Source organism: Hyla sarda, chromosome 5, assembly GCF_029499605.1.
Source record: "Hyla sarda isolate aHylSar1 chromosome 5, aHylSar1.hap1, whole genome shotgun sequence".
Classification (NCBI taxonomy): Eukaryota; Metazoa; Chordata; class Amphibia; order Anura; family Hylidae; genus Hyla; species Hyla sarda.
Window position 1 is genome coordinate 146,998,072 of NC_079193.1, and position 23,752 is coordinate 147,021,823.

General features: G+C 47.1%; 1 protein-coding gene across 1 annotated transcript in view; it reads left to right on the plus strand.

Moving 5' to 3' along the window:
- The window catches only part of SFRP4 (secreted frizzled related protein 4), a 73,954-nt gene that overhangs the window by 11,083 nt on the left and 39,119 nt on the right, over positions 1–23,752 (plus strand). The window contains exons 2-3 of the mRNA XM_056518433.1: positions 21,938–22,018; positions 22,920–22,985. Coding sequence (XP_056374408.1) covers positions 21,938–22,018; positions 22,920–22,985 — 147 coding nt within the window. The remainder of the gene's footprint in view (positions 1–21,937; positions 22,019–22,919; positions 22,986–23,752) is intronic.

A 23,752-nucleotide genomic window follows, 5' to 3' on the forward strand; every position in this document is an offset into this window, starting at 1 on the left:
TGGCTGTTGCAATGCGGACCCCAGCGAAGAACTTATCGAGTTTTCCAATCCGTCTGCGGGGCATGGAGCTGCAACCACGGTAGGCCAAGCAGGAGAGGAGAAGTACAATAAGGTAGTACATAGAAGGACAAGTTCTACTTCTGCAAGAGTCCGACCTGCATTGACAATGGTATATAGCACGGTACAGGCCAGTTTTTCTCCATTGACCGTAGAGATGTACCGTAGAGTCCTCATCTCCCTACACTCTGTGGACCGGGCGCTAAGCATCCAACCCACAGAGTGGTACCCAGAAGACAGTGAAAAAACTGCCACAGGGTACAAAACTGGCTATTTCCACACACCAGGAAAAAAGCCAGAAAAAACAGATAAACTGCCAAAACGCAGAAAAATCCGTGGCAGTTTTCCTGGCAGTTTTTCCTGGTGTTTTTGCTGGTGGGAAAAAACCTCAGTGGAATCCTAGCCTTAGGGAGATATCTTGGACCTATGTTCCCGGTAGTAGTTCACAGGGTGCTTTTAAAAGTAGGGCCACTTTGTTCTTTATGGAATAACGCTTTGACAGAGCAAGGAGCTAAATTACTGAGATTTGGGCTTGTTTTAAGGTACATTAAAGGGGTACTCCAAAGGATAGGGGATAAGATGCCTGATCGCGGGGGTCCCGCTGCTGGGGACCCCCGTGATCTTTCACACCGCACCCCGTTAGAATCAGCCCCCAGAGCATGCTCGCTCCGGGTCTGATTACTGGTGATCACGGGGACGGAGCATAATGACGTCACTGCTCTGCCTCCGGGAGACGTCACGCTCCCTCAATGCAATCCTTTGGGAGGGGTAGTAAAGCCCCTATACTACAACCCCCATCATGAAACAGAGTCTGTTCCATGATGGGGGTTGTAGTACAAACACTAATGTAACCTCCCCAGCCACCGGCAGACTCCCACAGCCGGAGAACTACTACTCCCATCATGGAAACAAGTCTGTTCCATGATGGGAGTAGTAGTAGTAGTCCTGGCTGTGGGAGTCTGTAGGCAGAGGTGTTAAAACGGCCGTACATGAGGGATGTTATAACGGGTCGTAACGGATGAATATGCCCGTTATTTTGACAGATGTAATTCAGTCATTAGCACCCGTAATTTAATCCGTTATTATACATCTGCTTTTACACAGAAAACGGATGTTTAATAATGGATGAATGCTCATAGTTTGAAATGTGCCATACAAGGATTGTAATTATGGATGTAACAATTTAGCTCAAAAGCTTATTTATATGAAACGTGTCAATTTACAGATACAAGAGATACAGATTAAAAAAAGAACAAACAAACAAACAAAAACCTAAAACTATACGACTGTTTTCTTTAGAGTTACAGTATATTATCAAACAGAGGTTAGTTTTTGTGACAGGGCTAATTATTTAACATCTGGTCTACTATAAATGTAAAGTCCATGCATCACAAGCTCTGATTATAATTCTAATAACCAGGAACAGAATACTGCTAATCCATTGCTATTTAATGAAAGTATCATCTAGTTTTTCTTGAGTGGCCACACGTTCTCTTTAAACATGTTTACAGTTTTTTCACATAAACATACATCCTAGAAATGATGCAACACCTTACCAGTTGTTACGCCGAGCGCTCCGGGTCCCCGCTCCTCCCCGGAGCGCTCGCTACACTTCCCTCACTGCAGCGCCCCGGTCGGTTCCACGGACCCGGGGCGCTGCGTTACCACCTCCGGCCGGGATGCGATTCGCGATGCGGGTAGCGCCCGCTCGCGATGCGCACCCCGGCTCCCGTACCTTACTCGCTCCCCGTCAGTTCTGTCCCGGCGCGCGCGGCCCCGCTCCCTAGGGCGCGCGCGCGCCGGGTCTTTGCGATTTAAAGGGCCACTGCACCGCTGATTGGTGCAGTGGTTCCAATTAGTGTTTACACCTGTGCACTTCCCTATATCACCTCACTTCCCCTTCACTCCCTCGCCGGATCTTGTTGCCCTAGTGCCAGTGAAAGCGTTCCTTGTGTGTTCCTTGCCTGTGATTCCAGACCTTCTGCCGTTGCCCCTGACTACGATCCTTGCTGCCTGCCCCGACCTTCTGCTACGTCCGACCTTGCTTCTGTCTACTCCCTTGTACCGCGCCTATCTTCAGCAGCCAGAGAGGTTGAGCCGTTGCTAGGGGATACGACCTGGTCACTACCGCCGCAGCAAGACCATCCCGCTTTGCGGCGGGCTCTGGTGAAAACCAGTAGTGACTTAGAACCGATCCTCTAGCACGGTCCACGCCAATCCCTCTCTGGCACAGAGGATCCACTACCTGCCAGCCGGCATCGTGACAGTAGATCCGGCCATGGATCCCGCTGAAGTTCCTCTGCCAGTTGTCGCTGACCTCACCACGGTGGTCACCCAGCAGTCACAACAGATTGCGCAACAAGGCCAACAGCTGTCTCAACTGACTGTTATGCTACAACAGTTACTACCACAGCTCCAGCAATCATCTCCTCCGCCAGCTCCTGTACCTCCTCCGCAGCGAGTGGCCGCTTCTGGAATACGACTATCCTTGCCGGATAAATTTGATGGGGACTCTAAGTTTTGCCGTGGCTTTCTTTCCCAATGTTCATTACACTTGGAGATGATGTCGGACCAGTTCCCCACTGAAAGGTCTAAGGTGGCTTTCGTAGTCAGCCTGCTGTCTGGAAAAGCCCTGGCTTGGGCCACACCGCTCTGGGACCGCAATGACCCCGTCACTGCCTCTATACACTCCTTCTTCTCGGAAATTCGAAGTGTCTTTGAGGAACCTGCCCGAGCCTCTTCTGCTGAGACTGCCCTGTTGAACCTGGTCCAGGGTAATTCTTCCGTTGGCGAGTATGCCGTACAGTTCCGTACCCTTGCTTCAGAATTATCCTGGAATAATGAGGCACTCTGCGCGACCTTTAAAAAAGGCCTATCCAGCAACATTAAAGATGTTCTGGCCGCACGAGAAATCCCTGCTAACCTACATGAACTCATCCATCTTGCCACTCGCATTGACATGCGTTTTTCCGAACGGCGTCAGGAGCTCCGCCAGGATATGGACTCTGTTCGCACGAGGCGTTTCTTCTCCCCGGCTCCTCTCTCCTCTGGTCCCCTGCAATCTGTTCCTGTGCCTCCCGCCGTGGAGGCTATGCAGGTCGACCGGTCTCGCCTGACACCCCAAGAGAGGACACGACGCCGCATGGAGAATCTCTGCCTGTACTGTGCTAGTACCGAACACTTCCTGAAGGATTGTCCTATCCGTCCTCCCCGCCTGGAAAGACGTCCGCTGACTCCGCACAAAGGTGAGACAGTCCTTGATGTCTACTCTGCTTCTCCACGTCTTACTGTGCCTGTGCGGATGTCTGCCTCTGCCTTCTCCTTCTCTGCTGTGGCCTTCTTGGACTCTGGATCTGCAGGAAATTTCATCTTAGCCTCTCTCGTCAACAGGTTCAACATCCCGGTGACCAGTCTCGCCAGACCCCTCTACATCAATTGTGTAAACAATGAAAGATTGGACTGTACTATACGTTTCCGCACGGAGCCCCTTCTAATGTGCATCGGATCTCATCACGAGAGGATTGAACTGTTGGTCCTCCCCAATTGCACTTCTGAAATCCTTCTTGGACTTCCCTGGCTTCAACTCCATTCCCCAATCCTGGATTGGTCCACTGGGGAGATCAAGAGTTGGGGGCCCTCTTGTTCCAAGGACTGCTTAAAACCGGTTCCCAGTAAACCTTGCCGTGTCCCTGTGCTTCCTCATGTAACCGGTCTCCCTAAGGCCTATATGGACTTTGCGGACGTTTTTTGCAAAAAACAAGCTGAGACTCTACCTCCTCACAGGCCTTATGACTGTCCCATTGACCTCCTCCCGGGCACTACTCCACCCCGGGGCAGAATCTATCCTCTGTCCGTCCCAGAGACTCTTGCCATGTCTGAATACGTCCAAGAAAATTTAAAAAAGGGCTTTATCCGTAAATCCTCCTCTCCTGCCGGAGCCGGATTTTTCTTTGTGTCCAAAAAAGATGGCTCTCTACGTCCTTGCATTGACTACCGCGGTCTTAATAAAATCACGGTTAAGAACCGCTACCCCCTACCCCTCATCTCTGAACTCTTTGATCGTCTCCAAGGTGCCCATATTTTTACCAAACTGGACTTAAGAGGTGCTTATAATCTCATCCGCATCAGAGAGGGGGATGAATGGAAAACGGCATTTAACACCAGAGATGGACACTTTGAGTATCTGGTCATGCCCTTTGGTCTATGCAACGCCCCTGCCGTCTTCCAAGACTTTGTTAATGAAATTTTTCGTGATCTACTATACTCCTGTGTTGTTGTATATCTGGACGATATCCTGATTTTTTCTGCCAATCTTGAAGAACACCGCCAGCATGTCCGTATGGTTCTTCAGAGACTTCGTGATAATCAACTCTATGCCAAAATAGAGAAATGTCTGTTTGAATGCCAATCTCTTCCTTTTCTAGGATACTTGGTCTCTGGCCAGGGACTACAAATGGACCCAGATAAACTCTCTGCCGTCTTAGATTGGCCACGCCCCTCCGGACTCCGTGCCATCCAACGTTTTTTGGGGTTCGCCAATTATTACAGGCAATTTATTCCACATTTTTCTACCATTGTGGCTCCTATTGTGGCTTTAACAAAAAAAAATGCCGATCCCAAGTCTTGGCCTCCTCAAGCGGAAGACGCCTTTAAACGACTCAAGTCTGCCTTTTCTTCGGCTCCCGTGCTCTCCAGACCTGACCCATCTAAACCCTTCCTATTGGAGGTTGATGCCTCCTCAGTGGGAGCTGGAGCTGTCCTTCTACAAAAAAACTCTTCCGGGCATGCTGTTACTTGTGGTTTTTTTTCCAGGACCTTCTCTCCGGCGGAGAGGAACTACTCCATCGGGGATCGAGAGCTTCTAGCCATTAAATTAGCACTTGAGGAATGGAGGCATCTGCTGGAGGGATCAAGATTTCCAGTTATTATTTACACCGATCACAAGAACCTCTCCTACCTCCAGTCTGCCCAACGGCTGAATCCTCGTCAGGCCAGGTGGTCTCTGTTCTTTGCCCGATTTAATTTTGAAATTCACTTTCGGCCTGCTGATAAAAACATTAGGGCCGATGCTCTCTCTCGTTCCTCAGATGCCTCTGAAATTGAACTCTCTCCTCAACACATCATTCCTCCTGACTGCCTGATCTCCACTTCTCCAGCCTCCATCAGGCAAACTCCTCCAGGAAAGACCTTTGTTTCTCCACGCCAACGCCTTGGGATCCTCAAATGGGGTCACTCCTCCCATCTCGCAGGTCATGCGGGCATCAAGAAATCTGTGCAACTCATCTCTCGCTTCTATTGGTGGCCGACTCTAGAGACTGATGTGGTGGACTTTGTGCGAGCCTGCACTATCTGTGCCCGGGATAAGACTCCTCGCCAGAAGCCCGCTGGTTTTCTTCATCCTCTACCTGTCCCCGAACAACCTTGGTCTCTGATTGGTATGGATTTTATTACTGACTTACCCCCATCCCATGGCAACACTGTTATTTGGGTGGTCGTTGATCGATTCTCCAAAATGGCACATTTCATCCCTCTTCCTGGTCTTCCTTCAGCGCCTCAGTTGGCTAAACAATTTTTTGTACACATTTTTCGTCTTCACGGGTTGCCTACACAGATCGTCTCGGATAGAGGCGTCCAATTTGTGTCTAAATTCTGGAGGGCTCTCTGTAAACAACTCAAGATTAAATTAAATTTTTCTTCTGCATACCATCCTCAATCCAATGGACAAGTAGAGAGAATTAACCAGATCTTGGGTGACTATTTACGACATTTTGTTTCCTCCCGCCAGGATGACTGGGCAGATCTTCTACCTTGGGCCGAATTCTCGTATAATTTCAGAATCTCTGAATCTTCCTCCAAATCTCCGTTTTTCGTGGTGTACGGCCGTCACCCTCTTCCCCCCCTCCCTACCCCCTTGCCCTCTGGTCTGCCCGCTGTGGATGAAATTTCTCGTGATCTTTCCACCATATGGAAAGAGACCCAAAATTCTCTCTTACAGGCTTCTTCTCGCATGAAGAGATTCGCAGATAAGAAAAGAAGAGCTCCTCCCATTTTTTCCCCTGGAGACAAGGTATGGCTCTCCGCTAAATATGTCCGTTTCCGTGTCCCGAGCTATAAGTTGGGACCACGCTATCTTGGTCCTTTTAAAGTTTTGTGTCAAATTAATCCTGTCTCTTACAAACTTCTTCTTCCTCCTTCTCTTCGTATCCCTAATGCCTTTCACGTCTCTCTTCTTAAACCTCTCATCCTCAACCGTTTTTCTCCTAAATCTGTTCCTCCCACTCCTGTTTCCGGCTCCTCGGACATCTTCTCTGTCAAAGAGATTTTGGCCTCTAAAAAGGTCAGGGGAAGAACTTTTTTTTTAGTGGATTGGGAGGGTTGTGGTCCAGAAGAGAGGTCCTGGGAACCTGAGGACAATATCCTGGACAAAAGTCTGATCCTCAGGTTCTCAGGCCCCAAGAAGAGGGGGAGACCCAAGGGGGGGGGTACTGTTACGCCGAGCGCTCCGGGTCCCCGCTCCTCCCCGGAGCGCTCGCTACACTTCCCTCACTGCAGCGCCCCGGTCGGTTCCACGGACCCGGGGCGCTGCGTTACCACCTCCGGCCGGGATGCGATTCGCGATGCGGGTAGCGCCCGCTCGCGATGCGCACCCCGGCTCCCGTACCTTACTCGCTCCCCGTCAGTTCTGTCCCGGCGCGCGCGGCCCCGCTCCCTAGGGCGCGCGCGCGCCGGGTCTTTGCGATTTAAAGGGCCACTGCACCGCTGATTGGTGCAGTGGTTCCAATTAGTGTTTACACCTGTGCACTTCCCTATATCACCTCACTTCCCCTTCACTCCCTCGCCGGATCTTGTTGCCCTAGTGCCAGTGAAAGCGTTCCTTGTGTGTTCCTTGCCTGTGATTCCAGACCTTCTGCCGTTGCCCCTGACTACGATCCTTGCTGCCTGCCCCGACCTTCTGCTACGTCCGACCTTGCTTCTGTCTACTCCCTTGTACCGCGCCTATCTTCAGCAGCCAGAGAGGTTGAGCCGTTGCTAGGGGATACGACCTGGTCACTACCGCCGCAGCAAGACCATCCCGCTTTGCGGCGGGCTCTGGTGAAAACCAGTAGTGACTTAGAACCGATCCTCTAGCACGGTCCACGCCAATCCCTCTCTGGCACAGAGGATCCACTACCTGCCAGCCGGCATCGTGACACCAGTATTCCCTACCTGCATGACTAGTGGTATATTCACTATAGATGCCAAAGACATGAGGCCCCCCTATACTGTGGATTCTCATCTGGTGTCACATTTGTGTTCATGCATATCACCTCTTGCCAGGGGTACGCCAGGATATAGGGCTGTGAGCTACAAAATACGTTTACCACAGATCTCTGAGGAGTACTTCTGAACAGCATTATTCCACAGCCCAATTTTTCTTCTGATTGCAATACTATGTCTAGGCATTTTTCTACAGCCAGTAATAGGAGGATCTCCATGCATTGTACTCCTACCGTTGAGGTCAGTTGCTGTATAAATTTACATTTACAGAGCAACCCTGAGTAGTAGCCTCTAACAGTTTTATCTTGCACTATTCCCAGGGAAGCATTAGTTTTAAAGACGATACCAAATTTGGCCATGTGTAAGTCAAAATCAAGTACTGTATTACTGGAACAAAAGAATAAAAAAAAAGTTAAGTTTTCTACTCAGCAAAGTGTTAGAAAGGTCTGAAATGGCATTTTTAAAGTGTTACTGTCCTTTAAAATAGACTGTTGATATGTCATCCAGACATGTCTAAAGTTTTGATCAGTGCAGGTTTAGGCGCTGAGAGCCTAACCAATTACAAAAATGGGCATGAGATGGATTCTGTAGAAAGATTATGGAGCCTGTTTCTTGCAGTGAGCGGAGAAATGAAGCGAAAAGCTGAGCTAAGGGAGCTGATCACTTCTTCTCGTTCTTCTAGCGGTGATCTCAGCACAAAGATCCTACCAATCAAAACTTTTCATGTGTGTCGATCACAGGTAAACAGTAAAAGATAACTGTACTGTATTAATGTAGCTAAAAAATTTACATCTTTATGGAGTATTTCAGTGGGGGTTAATTTTGCTGTGGGGCAATGTGATTTATTGAAGGACCCTGTCTATAACTTTTATTTGCATAACCGCACCTACTAAATATTACATACGTTTAATATATCCATTTATTGCCATATTAAACATATTTATCCATCATAAGTTTACTTTTGTACTTACCTGTAAGACAGTAATGGACATGCTTAGGAAGGATCCCTGCTTGTCTTGGGGCTAAATGTTGTGAGTCCACCATAGCGTTGATGCTTTCTTTATGTGAAATGTCTATTTCCTGTTGTAATTCCCTCCCTTCAACTACAAGTCCCAGGATTCCTTGTTTGTAAGTGTGAGTTCACTTTTCTCCCTCCCACACACCAGCCACTGCACCCTTTAACCCCTTAAGGACCGGGGTTTTTTCCGTTTTTGCATTTTCGTTTTTTGCTCCTTGCCTTTAAAAAATCATAACTCTTTCAATTTTGCACCTAAAAATCCATATGATGGCTTATTCTTTGCGCCACCAATTCTACTTTGTAATGACGTCAGTCGTTTTGCCCAAAGATCTACGGCGAAACGGAAAAAAAATCATTGTGCGACAAAATTGACCAAAAAACGCCGTTTTGTAACTTTTGGGGGCTTCCGTTTCTACGTAGTACATTTTTCGGTAAAAATGACACCTTATCTTTATTCTGTAGGTCCATACGATTAAAATGATACCCTAATTATATAGGTTTGATTTTGTCGGACTTCTTGAAAAAATCATAACTACATGCAGGAAAATTAATATGTTTAAAATTGTCATCTTCTGACCCCTATAACTTTTTTATTTTTCCGTGTATGGGGCGGTATGAGGGCTCATTTTTTGCGCTGTGATCTGAAGTTTTTAACAGTTGCATTGATAGGACTTATTGATCGCTTTTTATTCATTTTTAAATGATATAAAAAGTGACCAAAAATGCACTATTTTGGACTTTGGAATTTTTTTGCGCGCACGCCATTGACCGAGCGGTTTAATTAATGATATATTTTTATAATTCGGACATTTCCGCACGTGGCGATACTATATATGTTTATTTTATTTACACTGTGTTTTTTTTTTATTGGAAAAGGGGGGTGATTCAAACTTTTAATAGGGGAGGAGTTAAATGATCTTTACTCACTTTTTTTTTCACATTTTTTTTGCAGTGTTATAGGTCCCATAGGGACCTATAACACTGCACACACTGATCTCCTATGCTGATCACTGGTTTCTCATAAGAAACCAGTGATCAACGATTCTGCCGCATGACTGCTCATGCCTGGATCTCAGGCACTGAGCAGTCATTCGGCAATCGGACAGCGAGGAGGCAGGTAGGGGCCTTCCCGCTGTCCTTTCAGCTGTTCGGGATGCCGCGATTAGCCGCGGCTATCCCGAACAGCCCAACTGAGCTAGCCGGCAACTTTCACTTTCACTTTTAGCCGCGCGGTTCAGTTCTTAACGCGCGGCTAAAGGGATAATAGCGCGCTGCGCCGCGATCGGCACTGCGCGCTATTAGAGGCGGGTCCCGGCTTCACTATGACGCCGGGCCTGCCGTGATATGACGCGGGGTTACTGTGTAACCCCGCGTTATATCGGGAGAGCAGGACCAAGGACGTACCGGTGTCACGATGCCGGCTGGCAGGTAGTGGATCCTCTGTGCCAGAGAGGGATTGGCGTGGACCGTGCTAGTGGATCGGTTCTAAGTCACTACTGGTTTTCACCAGAGCCCGCCGCAAAGCGGGATGGACTTGCTGCGGCGGTAGTGACCAGGTCGTATCCACTAGCAACGGCTCAACCTCTCTGACTGCTGAAGATAGGCGCGGTACAAGGGAGTAGACAGAAGCAAGGTCGGACGTAGCAGAAGGTCGGGGCAGGCAGCAAGGATCGTAGTCAGGGGCAACGGCAGGAGGTCTGGAACACAGGCTAGGAACACACAAGGAAACGCTTTCACTGGCACAATGGCAACAAGATCCGGCGAGGGAGTGCAGGGGAAGTGAGGTATAAATAAGGAGTGCACAGGTGAACACACTAATTAGAACCACTGCGCCAATCAGCGGCGCAGTGGCCCTTTAAATCGCAAAGACCCGGCGCGCGCGCGCCCTAGGGAGCGGGGCCGCGCGCGCCGGGACAGGACCGACGGAGAGCGAATCAGGTGCGGGAGCCGGGGTGCGCATCGCGAGCGGGCGCCACCCGCATCGCGAATCGCATCCCGGCTGGAGGCGGTATCGCAGCGCCCCGGGTCAGTGGATCTGACCGGAGCGCTGCAGTAACGAGAGTGTAGCGAGCGCTCCGGGGAGGAGCGGGGACCCGGAGCGCTCGGCGTAACAGTACCCCCCCCCTTGGGTCTCCCCCTCTTCTTAGAGCCTGAGAACCTGAGGAGCAGACTTTTGTCTAGAATATTGTCCTCAGGTTCCCAGGATCTCTCTTCAGGACCACAACCCTCCCAATCAACTAAAAAAAAGGTTTTCCCTCTGACCTTCTTGGATGCCAGAATCTCTTTAACGGAGAAGATGTCCGAGGAGCCGGAAACAGGAGTGGGGGAAACAAGTTTGGGAGAGAAACGGTTGATGATAAGTGGTTTAAGAAGAGAAACGTGAAAGGCATTAGGAATACGAAGAGAAGGAGGAAGAAGAAGTTTGTAAGAGACAGGATTAATCTGGCACAAAATTTTGAAAGGACCAAGATAGCGTGGTCCCAACTTGTAGCTAGGGACACGGAAGCGGACATATTTAGCGGAGAGCCATACCTTGTCTCCAGGAGAAAAAATGGGAGGAGCTCTTCTTTTCTTATCAGCAAACTTCTTCATGCGTGATGAAGCCTGTAAGAGAGAATTTTGGGTCTCTCTCCATATGATGGAAAGATCACGAGAAATTTCATCCACAGCGGGCAGACCAGAGGGCAAGGGGGTAGGGAGGGGAGGAAGAGGGTGACGGCCGTACACCACGAAAAATGGGGATTTGGAGGAAGATTCAGAGACTCTGAAGTTATACGAGAATTCGGCCCATGGTAGAAGATCTGCCCAATCATCCTGGCGGGAGGAAACAAAATGTCGTAAATAATCACCCAAGACCTGGTTAATTCTTTCTACTTGTCCATTGGATTGAGGATGATATGCAGAAGAAAAGTTTAATTTAATCTTGAGTTGTTTACAGAGAGCCCTCCAGAATTTTGACACGAATTGGACGCCTCTATCCGAGACGATCTGCGTGGGCAACCCGTGAAGACGAAAAATGTGTACAAAAAATTGTTTAGCCAACTGAGGCGCTGAAGGAAGACCAGGAAGAGGGATAAAATGTGCCATTTTGGAGAATCGATCAACGACCACCCAAACAACAGTGTTGCCACGGGATGGGGGTAAGTCTGTAATAAAATCCATACCAATCAGAGACCAAGGCTGTTCGGGGACAGGCAGAGGATGAAGAAAACCAGCGGGCTTCTGGCGAGGAGTCTTATCCCGGGCACAGACAGTGCAGGCTCGCACAAAGTCCACGACATCCGTCTCCAGAGTCGGCCACCAATAGAAGCGAGAGATGAGTTGCACAGATTTCTTGATGCCTGCATGACCTGCGAGATGGGAGGAGTGACCCCACTTGAGGACTCCGAGGCGTTGGCGTGGAGAGACGAAGGTCTTTCCTGGAGGAGTTTGCCTGATGGAGGCTGGAGAAGTGGAGATCAGGCAGTCAGGAGGAATGATGTGTTGCGGAGAGAGTTCAACCTCCAAGGCATCCGAGGAACGAGAGAGAGCATCGGCCCTAATGTTCTTATCGGCAGGCCGAAAGTGAATTTCAAAATTAAATCGGGCAAAGAACAGAGGCCACCTGGCCTGGCGAGGATTCAGCCGTTGGGCAGACTGGAGATAGGAGAGGTTCTTGTGATCAGTGTAAATAATAACTGGAAATCTTGATCCCTCCAGCAGATGCCTCCATTCCTCAAGTGCTAATTTAATGGCTAGAAGCTCTCGATCCCCGATGGAGTAGTTCCTCTCCGCCGGAGAGAAGGTCCTAGAAAAAAAAACACAAGTAACAGCATGCCCGGAAGAATTTTTTTGTAGAAGGACCGCTCCAGCTCCTACTGAGGAGGCATCAACCTCCAATAGGAAGGGTTTAGATGGGTCAGGTCTGGAGAGCACGGGAGCCGAAGAAAAGGCAGACTTGAGCCGTTTAAAGGCGTCTTCCGCTTGAGGAGGCCATGACTTGGGATTGGCATTTTTTTTGGTTAAAGCCACGATAGGAGCCACAACGGTAGAAAAATGTGGAATAAATTGCCTGTAATAATTGGCGAACCCCAAAAAACGTTGGATAGCCCGGAGTCCGGAGGGGCGTGGCCAATCTAAGACGGCAGAGAGTTTGTCTGGATCCATTTGTAGTCCCTGGCCAGAGACCAAGTATCCTAGGAAAGGAAGAGATTGGCATTCAAACAGACATTTCTCTATCTTGGCATAAAGTTGATTGTCACGAAGTCTCTGAAGAACCATGCGGACATGCTGGCGGTGTTCTTCTAGGTTGGCAGAAAAAATCAGGATATCGTCCAGATATACAACAACACAGGAGTATAAGAGATCACGAAAAATTTCATTAACAAAGTCTTGGAAGACGGCAGGGGCGTTGCACAGGCCAAAGGGCATGACCAGATACTCAAAGTGTCCATCTCTAGTGTTAAATGCCGTTTTCCATTCATCCCCCTCTCTGATGCGGATGAGATTATAAGCACCTCTTAAGTCCAGTTTGGTAAAGATGTGGGCACCTTGGAGGCGATCAAAGAGTTCAGAGATGAGAGGTAGGGGGTAGCGGTTCTTTATCGTGATTTTATTAAGACCGCGGTAGTCTATGCAAGGACGTAGAGAGCCATCTTTTTTGGACACAAAGAAAAATCCGGCTCCGGCAGGTGAGGAGAATTTACGAATAAAGCCCTTTTTTAAATTTTCCTGGATGTACTCAGACATAGCAAGAGTCTCTGGGGCGGACAGAGGATAAATTCTGCCCCGGGGTGGAGTAGTGCCCGGGAGGAGGTCAATAGGACAATCATAAGGCCTGTGAGGAGGTAGAGTCTCAGCTTGTTTTTTGCAAAAAACATCCGCAAAGTCCATATAGGCCTTAGGGAGACCGGTTACAGGGGGAACCACAGAGTCACGGCAAGGGGTACTGGGAACCGGTTTTAGGCAGTCCTTGAAACAAGAGGGCCCCCAACTCTTGATCTCCCCAGTGGACCAATCCAGGGTTGGGGAATGGAGTTGAAGCCAGGGTAGTCCAAGGAGAATTTCGGAAGTACAATTGGGGAGGACCAAAAATTCAATTTTCTCGTGATGAGGTCCGATGCACATTAGAAGGGGCTCCGTGCGGAAACGTATGGTACAGTCCAATCTTTCATTGTTTACACAATTGATGTAGAGGGGTCTGGCGAGACTGGTCCCCGGGATGTTGAACCTGTTGACGAGAGAGGCCAAAATAAAATTTCCTGCAGATCCGGAATCCAAGAAGGCCATAGTAGAGAAGAAGAAGGCAGAGGCAGATATCCGCACAGGCACAGTAAGGCGTGGAGAAGCAGAGTTGACATCAAGAACTGTCTCACCTTTGTGCGGAGTCAGCGTACGTCTTTCCAGGCGGGGAGGACGGATAGGACAATCCTTCAGGAAGTGTTCGGTACTGGCACAGTACAGGCAGAGATTCTCCATGCGGCGTCGTGTCCTCTCTTGAGGTGTCAGGCGAGACCGGTCGACCTGCATAGCCTCCACGGCGGGAGGCACAGGAACGGATTGCAGGGGACCAGAGGAGAGAGGAGCTGGGGAGAAAAAACGCCTCGTGCGAACAAAGTCCATATCCTGGCGGAGCTCCTGACGCCTTTCGGAAAAACGCATGTCAATGCGAGTGGCTAGATGAATGAGTTCATGTAGGTTAGCAGGGATTTCTCGTGCGGCCAGAACATCTTTAATGTTGCTGGATAGGCCTTTTTTAAAGGTCGCGCAGAGGGCCTCATTATTCCAGGATAGTTCTGAAGCAAGAGTACGGAATTGTACGGCGTACTCGCCAACGGAAGAATTACCCTGGACCAGGTTCAACAGGGCAGTCTCAGCAGAAGAGGCTCGGGCAGGTTCCTCAAAGACACTTCGAATTTCCGAGAAGAAGGAGTGTATAGAGGCAGTGACGGGGTCATTGCGGTCCCAGAGCGGTGTGGCCCATGACAGAGCTTTTCCAGACAGAAGGCTGACTACGAAAGCCACCTTAGACCTTTCAGTAGGAAACTGGTCCGACATCATCTCCAAGTGCAGGGAACATTGGGAAAGAAAGCCACGGCAGAATTTAGAGTCCCCATCAAATTTATCCGGCAAGGATAGTCGTAGACCAGAAGCGGCCACTCGCTGCGGAGGAGGTGCAGGAGCTGGCGGAGGAGATGATTGCTGAAGCTGTGGTAGTAGCTGCTGTAGCATCACGGTCAGTTGAGACAGCTGTTGGCCTTGTTGCGCTATCTGTTGTGACTGCTGGGCGACCACCGTGGTGAGGTCGGCGACAACTGGCAGAGGAACTTCAGCGGGATCCATGGCCGGATCTACTGTCACGATGCCGGCTGGCAGGTAGTGGATCCTCTGTGCCAGAGAGGGATTGGCGTGGACCGTGCTAGTGGATCGGTTCTAAGTCACTACTGGTTTTCACCAGAGCCCGCCGCAAAGCGGGATGGACTTGCTGCGGCGGTAGTGACCAGGTCGTATCCACTAGCAACGGCTCAACCTCTCTGACTGCTGAAGATAGGCGCGGTACAAGGGAGTAGACAGAAGCAAGGTCGGACGTAGCAGAAGGTCGGGGCAGGCAGCAAGGATCGTAGTCAGGGGCAACGGCAGGAGGTCTGGAACACAGGCTAGGAACACACAAGGAAACGCTTTCACTGGCACAATGGCAACAAGATCTGGCGAGGGAGTGCAGGGGAAGTGAGGTATAAATAAGGAGTGCACAGGTGAACACACTAATTAGAACCACTGCGCCAATCAGCGGCGCAGTGGCCCTTTAAATCGCAAAGACCCGGCGCGCGCGCGCCCTAGGGAGCGGGGCCGCGCGTGCCGGGACAGGACCGACGGAGAGCGAGTCAGGTACGGGAGCCGGGGTGCGCATCGCGAGCGGGCGCCACCCGCATCGCGAATCGCATCCCGGCTGGAGGCGGTATCGCAGCGCCCCGGGTCAGTGGATCTGACCGGAGCGCTGCAGTAACGAGAGTGTAGCGAGCGCTCCGGGGAGGAGCGGGGACCCGGAGCGCTCGGCGTAACAACCGGTACGTCATTGGTCCTTAAGGGGTTAAAGCACACCTGGGACAATTTTCTGCAGCCCTGTGAAGAATGATCTTCTTTCCACCCAGTGGTTGCTCCACCCATTGAAGCAGACAGGCTTCCTTTCAACATCTGATTTAATATCTTGGGCCTCACTGCAACCTGGGAAAAGCTGAGACAGCAGTCATTTTGTATGATATCATAAGAATTGTGGGTAAAGATCTCATAAGAATTGTGAGACCAACTATCAAACACAGATACATACACTATATTTTAAACCTCACTAACTTTACAGCCCCTGTAGCACAGTTAAATTAACCACTTAAGGACCTAGGGCGTATGGATATGCCTTGACGTCCTGGTACTTAAGGACCCAGGGCGTATCCATACGCCCGTGGGAATTTCGGTCCCCGCCGCGCGCCGGGCGGGGACCGGGCCGGGGTGACTGCTGATATCAATCAGCAGGCACCCCGTGCAAATGCCCAGGGGGGTCATCAGACCCCCCCCCGTCGGCGATCGGCGCAAATCGCAAGTGAATTCACACTTGCGATTTGCGCCGATTCCGGGTCATACGGGTCTATTGAAGGGGGATCGCGGTTGTCTAAGACACCCACGATCCCCCTGTAGGCATAGGAGTGAGGTGGCAGGGTTGCCACCCCTCCTATCCCTGCTATTGGTCTGCTATTGATCGTCAGAGGCGACGACCAATAGCAGACCGGGGGCGGGGGGGTTAACTTTCGTTTTCCCCGTCCTGCCCTCCCACAATAGGCGGGGCAGAACGGGGAACCGAAGGGGACCGGGCGCCGACGTCCACTTACCCGTCCGGAGGCTGCGGCGACGTTGATCGGCGGACGGCGTCACGTGCTTCTGAAGAGGACGGCTGCCGGGATCCTACGGAAGCCGGTAAGTAGATCTGGAAGGCTACAGTCTGAGACCGTGGTCTCTAACTGTAGCCCTCCAGATGTTGCAAAACTACAACTCCCAGCATGCCCAGACAGCTGTTTGGGCATGCTGGAATATGTAGTTTTGCAACAGCTGAAGGGCTGCAGTTTGAGACCACTATACAGTGGTCTCTAAACTATATCCCTCCAGATGTTGCAAAACTACAACTCCTAGCATACCCACATAGCTGTTTGTTGTCTGGACATGCTGGGAGTTGTAGTTTTGCAACATCTGGAGGTCCACAGTTTGGAGATCACTGTGCAGTGGTCTAAAAACTGTAGCTCTCCAGATGTTGCAAAACTGCAATTCCCAGCATGCCCAGAAAGAAAACAGCTGTCTCGGCATGCTGGGAGTTGTAGTTGGGTACCTCCAGCTATTGCATAACTACATCTCCCAGCATGCCCTTCGGTGATTAGTACATGCTGGGAGTTGTAGTTTTGCAACAGCTGGAGGCACACTGGTTGGAAAATATTGAGCTAGGTAACAGAACCTAACTGAAGGTTTTCCAACCAGTGTGCCTCCAGCTGTTGCAAAACTACAACTCCCAGCATGCATGGTCTGTCAGTACATGCTGGGAGTTGTAGTTTTGAAACAGCTGGAGGTTTGCCCCCCCATGTGAACGTACAGGGTACATTCACATAAGCGGGTTTACAGTAAATTTCCTGCTTCAAGTTTGGGCTGCGGCAAATTCTTTGCCGCAGTGCAAACTCCTAGCGGGAAATTCACCGTAACCCGCCAGTGTGAATGTACCCTAAAAACACTACACTACACTAACACCTAATAAAGGGTAAAACACTACATATACACCCCTTACACTGCCCCCCCCCCCCCCCCCAATAAACAATTTAAAACGTCTTGTACGGCAGGGTTTCCAAAACGGAGCCTCCAGCTGTTGCAAAACAACAACTCCCAGCATTTCTGGACAGCCACTGACTGTCCAGGCATGCTGGGAGTTTAGCAACAGCTGGAGGCACCCTGTTTGGGAATCACTGGCGTAGAATACCCCTATGTCCACCCCTATGCAATCCCTAATTTAGTCCTCAAATGCGCATGGTGCTCTCTTACTTCGGAGCCCTGTCGTATTTCAAGGAAACTGTTTAGGGCCACATATGGGGTATCTCCGTACTCGGGAGAAATTATACTACAAATTTTGGGGGTCTTTTTTTCCTTTTACCGCTTGTGGAAATAAAAAGTATGGGGCAACACAGCATGTTAGTGTAAAAAAATAAAAAAATGTTACACTAACAGGCTGGTGTTGCCCCATACTTTTTATTTCCACAAGCAGTAAAAGGAAAAAAAGACCCCCAAAATTTGTAACGCAATTTCTCCTGAGTACAGAAATACCCCAGATGTGGGCGTAAAATGCTCTGCGGGCACACAACAAGGCTCAGGAGTGAGAGTGCACCATGTACATTTGAGGCCTAAATTGGTGATTTGCACAGGGGTGGCTGATTTTACAGCGGTTCTGACAAACGCAAAAAAATATAAATACCCACATGTGACCCCATTTTGGAAACTACACCCCTCACCGAACGTGACAAGGGGTATAGTGAGCCTGAACACCCCACAGGTGTTTGACGAATTTTCATTAAAGTTGGATGGGAAAATGAAAAAAATTATATTTTTTCACACTGCTGGTGTTATTTTCACATCGGGAAATAGGAAAAAAGCCCCCCCAAATTTGTAAACCCATCTCTTCTGAGTAAGAACATACCCCATATGTGAATTTAAAGTGCTCTGCGGGCGAACTACAATGCTCAGAAGAGAAGGAGCGCCATTGGGATTTTGTAGAGAAAATTTGTCCGGAATTGAAGGCCACATGTGTTTACAAAGCCCCCATAGTGCCAGAACAATGGACCCCCGACACATGTGACCCCATTTTGGAAACTACACCCCTCACGTAATGTAATAAGGGGTACATTGAGAATTTACGCCCCACAGATGTCTGACAGATTTTTGGAACAGTGGTCCGTAAAAATGAAAAATAAACTTTTTCATTTGCACAGCCCACTGTTCCAAAGTTCTGTGGGGTGTAAATACTCACTGCACCCCTTATTAAATTCTGTGAGGGGTGTAGTTTCCAAAATGGGGTCACATGTGGGGGGTTCCACTGTTCTGGCACCACGGGGGGCTTTGTAAACGCACATGGCCCCTGACTACCATTCCAATTTAATTCTCTTTCCAAAAGCTCAATGGCGCTCCTCCTCTTCTGAGCATTGTAGTTCGCCAGCAGAGCATTTTACGTCCTAACATGGGGTATTTCCATACTCAGAAGAAATGGGGTTACACATTTTGGGGGTAATTTTCTCCTATTACCCCTTGTAAAAATGTAAAATTTTGGGGAAAAACTGCATTTTAGTAAAAAAAAAAAAAAATTTTTCATTTACACATCCAACTTTAACGAAAAGTCGTCAAACACCTGTGGGGTGTTAAGGCTCAGCGGACCCCTTGTTACGTTCCTTGAGGGGTGTAGTTTCCAAAATAGTATGCCATGTGGGTATTTTTTGCTGTTCTGGCACCACAAGGGCTTCCTAAATGCGACATGCCCCCAAAAAACAATTTCAGCAAAAGTTGCTTTCAAAAAGCCAAATGTGACTCCTTCTCTTCTGAGCATTGTAGTTTGCCCGCAAAGCATTTTACATCCTAACATGGGGTATTTCCATACTCAGAAGAGATGGGGTTACAAATTTGGGGGGGCATTACCCTTTGTAAAAATGGTAAATTTGGGGGAAAAACTGCACTTTAGTGAAAAATCTTTTTTTTTCATTTACACATCCGACTTTAACGAAAAGTCGTCAAACACCTGTGGGGTGTTAAGGCTCACTGGACCCCTTGTTACGTGCCTTGAGGGGTCTAGTTTCCAAAATGGTATGCCATGTTGGGGTTTTCTGCTGTTCTGGCACCATAGGGGCTTCCTAAATGTGACATGCCCCCCAAAAACCATTTCAGCAAAATTCCCTCTCCAAAATCCTATTGTCGCTCCTTCCCTTCTGAGCCCTCTAGTGCACCCGCCGAACACTTGACATACACATATGAGGTATTTTCTTACTCGAGAGAAATTGGGTTACAAATTTTGGGGGGATTTTTCATCTATTACCCCTTGTAAAAATTCAAAAACTGGGTCTACAAGAACATGCGAGTGTAAAAAATGAAGATTTTGAATTTTCTCCTTCACTTTGCTGCTATTCCTGTGAAACACCTAAAGGGTTAACACACTTACTGAATGTCATTTTGAATACTTTGAGGGGTGCAGTTTGGAAACTACACCCCTCACGTAATGTAATAAGGGGTACATTGAGAATTTACGCCCCACAGATGTCTGACAGATTTTTGGAACAGTGGTCCGTAAAAATGAAAAATAAACTTTTTCATTTGCACAGCCCACTGTTCCAAAGTTCTGTGGGGTGTAAATACTCACTGCACCCCTTATTAAATTCTGTGAGGGGTGTAGTTTCCAAAATGGGGTCACATGTGGGGGGTTCCACTGTTCTGGCACCACGGGGGGCTTTGTAAACGCACATGGCCCCTGACTACCATTCCAATTTAATTCTCTTTCCAAAAGCTCAATGGCGCTCCTCCTCTTCTGAGCATTGTAGTTCGCCAGCAGAGCATTTTACGTCCTAACATGGGGTATTTCCATACTCAGAAGAAATGGGGTTACACATTTTGGGGGTCATTTTCTCCTATTACCCCTTGTAAAAATGTAAAATTTTGGGGAAAAACTGCATTTTAGTAAAAAAAAAAAAAATTTTCATTTACACATCCAACTTTAACGAAAAGTCGTCAAACACCTGTGGGGTGTTAAGGCTCAGCGGACCCCTTGTTACGTTCCTTGATGGGTGTAGTTTCCAAAATAGTATGCCATGTGGGTATTTTTTGCTGTTCTGGCACCACAGGGGCTTCCTAAATGCGACATGCCCCCAAAAAACCATTTCAGCAAAAGTTGCTTTCAAAAAGCCAAATGTGACTCCTTCTCTTCTGAGCATTGTAGTTTGCCCGAAAAGCATTTTACATCCTAACATGGGGTATTTCCATACTCAGAAGAGATGGGGTTACAAATTTGGGGGGGCATTACCCTTTGTAAAAATGGTAAATTTGGGGGAAAAACTGCACTTTAGTGAAAAATCTTTTTTTTTCATTTACACATCCGACTTTAACGAAAAGTCGTCAAACACCTGTGGGGTGTTAAGGCTCACTGGACCCCTTGTTACGTGCCTTGAGGGGTCTAGTTTCCAAAATGGTATGCCATGTTGGGGTTTTCTGCTGTTCTGGCACCATAGGGGCTTCCTAAATGTGACATGCCCCCCAAAAACCATTTCAGCAAAATTCCCTCTCCAAAATCCTATTGTCGCTCCTTCCCTTCTGAGCCCTCTAGTGCACCCGCCGAACACTTGACATACACATATGAGGTATTTCCTTACTCGAGAGAAATTGGGTTACAAATTTTGGGGGGATTTTTCATCTATTACCCCTTGTAAAAATTCAAAAACTGGGTCTACAAGAACATGCGAGTGTAAAAAATGAAGATTTTGAATTTTCTCCTTCACTTTGCTGCTATTCCTGTGAAACACCTAAAGGGTTAACACACTTACTGAATGTCATTTTGAATACTTTGAGGGGTGCAGTTTTTATAATGGGGTCATTTGTGGGGTATTTCTAATATGAAGGCCCTTCAAATCCACTTCAAAACTGAACTGGTCCCTGAAAAATTCCGATTTTGAAAATTTTGTGAAAAATTGGAAAATTGCTGCTGAACCTTGAAGCCCTCTGATGTCTTCCAAAAGTAAAAACACGTCAATTTTATGATGCAAACATAAAGTAGACATATTGTATATGTGAATCAATGTATAATTTATTTGGAATATCCATTTTCCTTACAAGCAGTGAGCTTCAAAGTTAAAAAAATGCAAAATTTTCAATTTTTTCATAAAATTTTTGAATTTTTCACCAAGAAATGATGCAAGTATCGACAAAATTTTACCACTAACATAAAGTAGAATATGTCACGAAAAAACAATCTCGGAATCAGAATGAAAGGTAAAAGCATCCCAGAGTTATTAATGTTTAAAGTGACAGTGGTCAGATGTTCAAAAAATGGCCGGGTCCTTAAGGTATATTTGGGCTGGGTCCTTAAGGGGTTAAAAACAATCCTGGAATACCCCTTTAACCCTATAGTTGAACAGTAAGGTTCATCTGTACCGAATTTCAGTTGCGCAAGTCAAGTCACTTAACCTTTTGTAAATGTGCAAGTGTGTGATAATGAGAGGTAATGAGCGGAAATTACTTCAGCACCTGTTCAAATAACCGGACTGGTGAGAAAGGGGAAGTTGTTTGGTCCATCAGTTATTTTTTGTTTGGTTTGGACACCTCAGACACTTTCATGTAACTGAATCATTTCTATAGTTGAAACTTTATTAAAAGAAAAAAGACGTTATTAAAACAATAAAGTAATAGAGCCATCAAAAGCACACGTTTATTTAATACTACTAAAAGCATTTATACTGCAGATGTGGAAAGGCCGACTTAACCGGTTACAAGAGGTGTATTGAAAGACTCAAGTTTCTCCTGGTGTGTTTGGCACAGTGCAGTTATTTTCATTGGCAAATCCTGTCTTGTTCTTTTTAGATATAAAGTGGACAGAGTTTACACAAGATGTCATAGTCCCAGAAAGACCAAGAAAGAATCATTGCAAAAGTCTAAACATGGGTAAAGTCTGTATTTTTTTATGATATCTGATTCTGTAGAATTTCTTGTCCTTTGGAGGACGTGCAGAACGCTTATGTCATGTGATATATATATATATATATATATATATATATATATATATATATATATATATATATATATATATATTAGATTAGGGAGCCCTGATCATACACCTTTTCATAGTTTCTTGATATGTTCTTCCATTCTACCATGTTATAGGGACTATTTAATGAAAGTACCATCTAACTGCTGTTTTTTGAGTGGCCACAGATTCTCTTTAAAGGAGTACTCATGTGAATTTTTTTTTTATTTTTTTACATTAAATGGTTCCAGAAAGTTTAACAGATTTGTAAATTACTTCTATATCAAAATCGTAATCCTTCCAGTACTTCAGCTGCTTTATGCTCCACAGGAAGATGTATTTCTTTGTCCACCTCTGTCCATGTCAGGAACTGTCCAGAGTACAAGCAAATACTCATAGCAAACCTCTCCTGCTCTGGACAGTTCCTGATATGGACAGAGGTGTCAGCAGAGAGCACTGTGGTCAGACTGAAAAGAACTCCAGAAAGAAATACAGAACAACACAATTTCCTCTGTAGTATGCAGCAGTTGATAAGTACTGGAAGGATTAAGATTTTTATATAGAAGTAATTTACAAATCTGTTTAACTTTCTGGCACCAGTTGATTTGAAAAAAAATGTTTTCCACTGGAGTACCCCTTTAAACCTGTTTGCAGTTGTTTCACATAAACATCATAGAAATTATGCAATACCTTACCAGTACCAGTATTACTTGAATATATATTCAAGTAATATATATATATATATATATATATATATATATTACTTGAATTGCTTTTAATATAAAGTTTTGCTACTGTGTTTGTTTTCTTTCTTTACAGATCACTGCAAGTGTAAAACAATCAAACCTAGCCTAAATATGTACTTGACAAAAAATTACAGCTATGGTAAGCAATATTGTTCTTATAGCAATTCTTATTCACATGGCTATACTGGATATCTAATTGTTAAGTAGCCATTTTAGGGTAACCTAGAGGCTGATGAGCCTTCTGCTTTACTGTTCCTACATGCTCCTATAGACTTAAATTCCTATGTTGCTAGGGCTGGAGAAAAATAGAAAAAAAACTATGCTTGCTTGCTTACCCCCAGCCCCTTTAAGCTTCCCTTCATCTTTCTGCTTATGGAACTCCAATTTTCTGCCTGCTCCCAAGAGAAGCGCTCAGTGCAGGACCTGCCCACTCAGCCAATCACTGGTCTAGACAGGTCATTGTTGTGGCCAGTGATTGAGTAGGTAGTCCTGCCCTGTGTCTATATATGGTCCAGTCCTGCACTGAAGCAGGAAGACAGGCGGAAGCAGGAAGACAGGGGGACCAGAAAGAGATAAATGGAGGCTGCAGGGGACTACCAGGGGTAGGTAAGTATATAACACCTAAGGTATAGGTGTAAAACCATTCTATACCTTGGTAAATTAATTGTGAGCTGCACTGTCCCACTTTTTTTTTTAAATACATACTGTATATATATATATATATATATATATATATATATATATATATATATATGTATACACACACACCATTTTTGTCCTGGCCACAGTAACATATGAATTAATTCTAGACACTGAAATACCTCATTTAATGGACTAACCTATACTTAAAGGGTGTCCTTTCGGCTTTGCTTGACCAGTATCCTGTAACCCTTACTGTATTGGAAG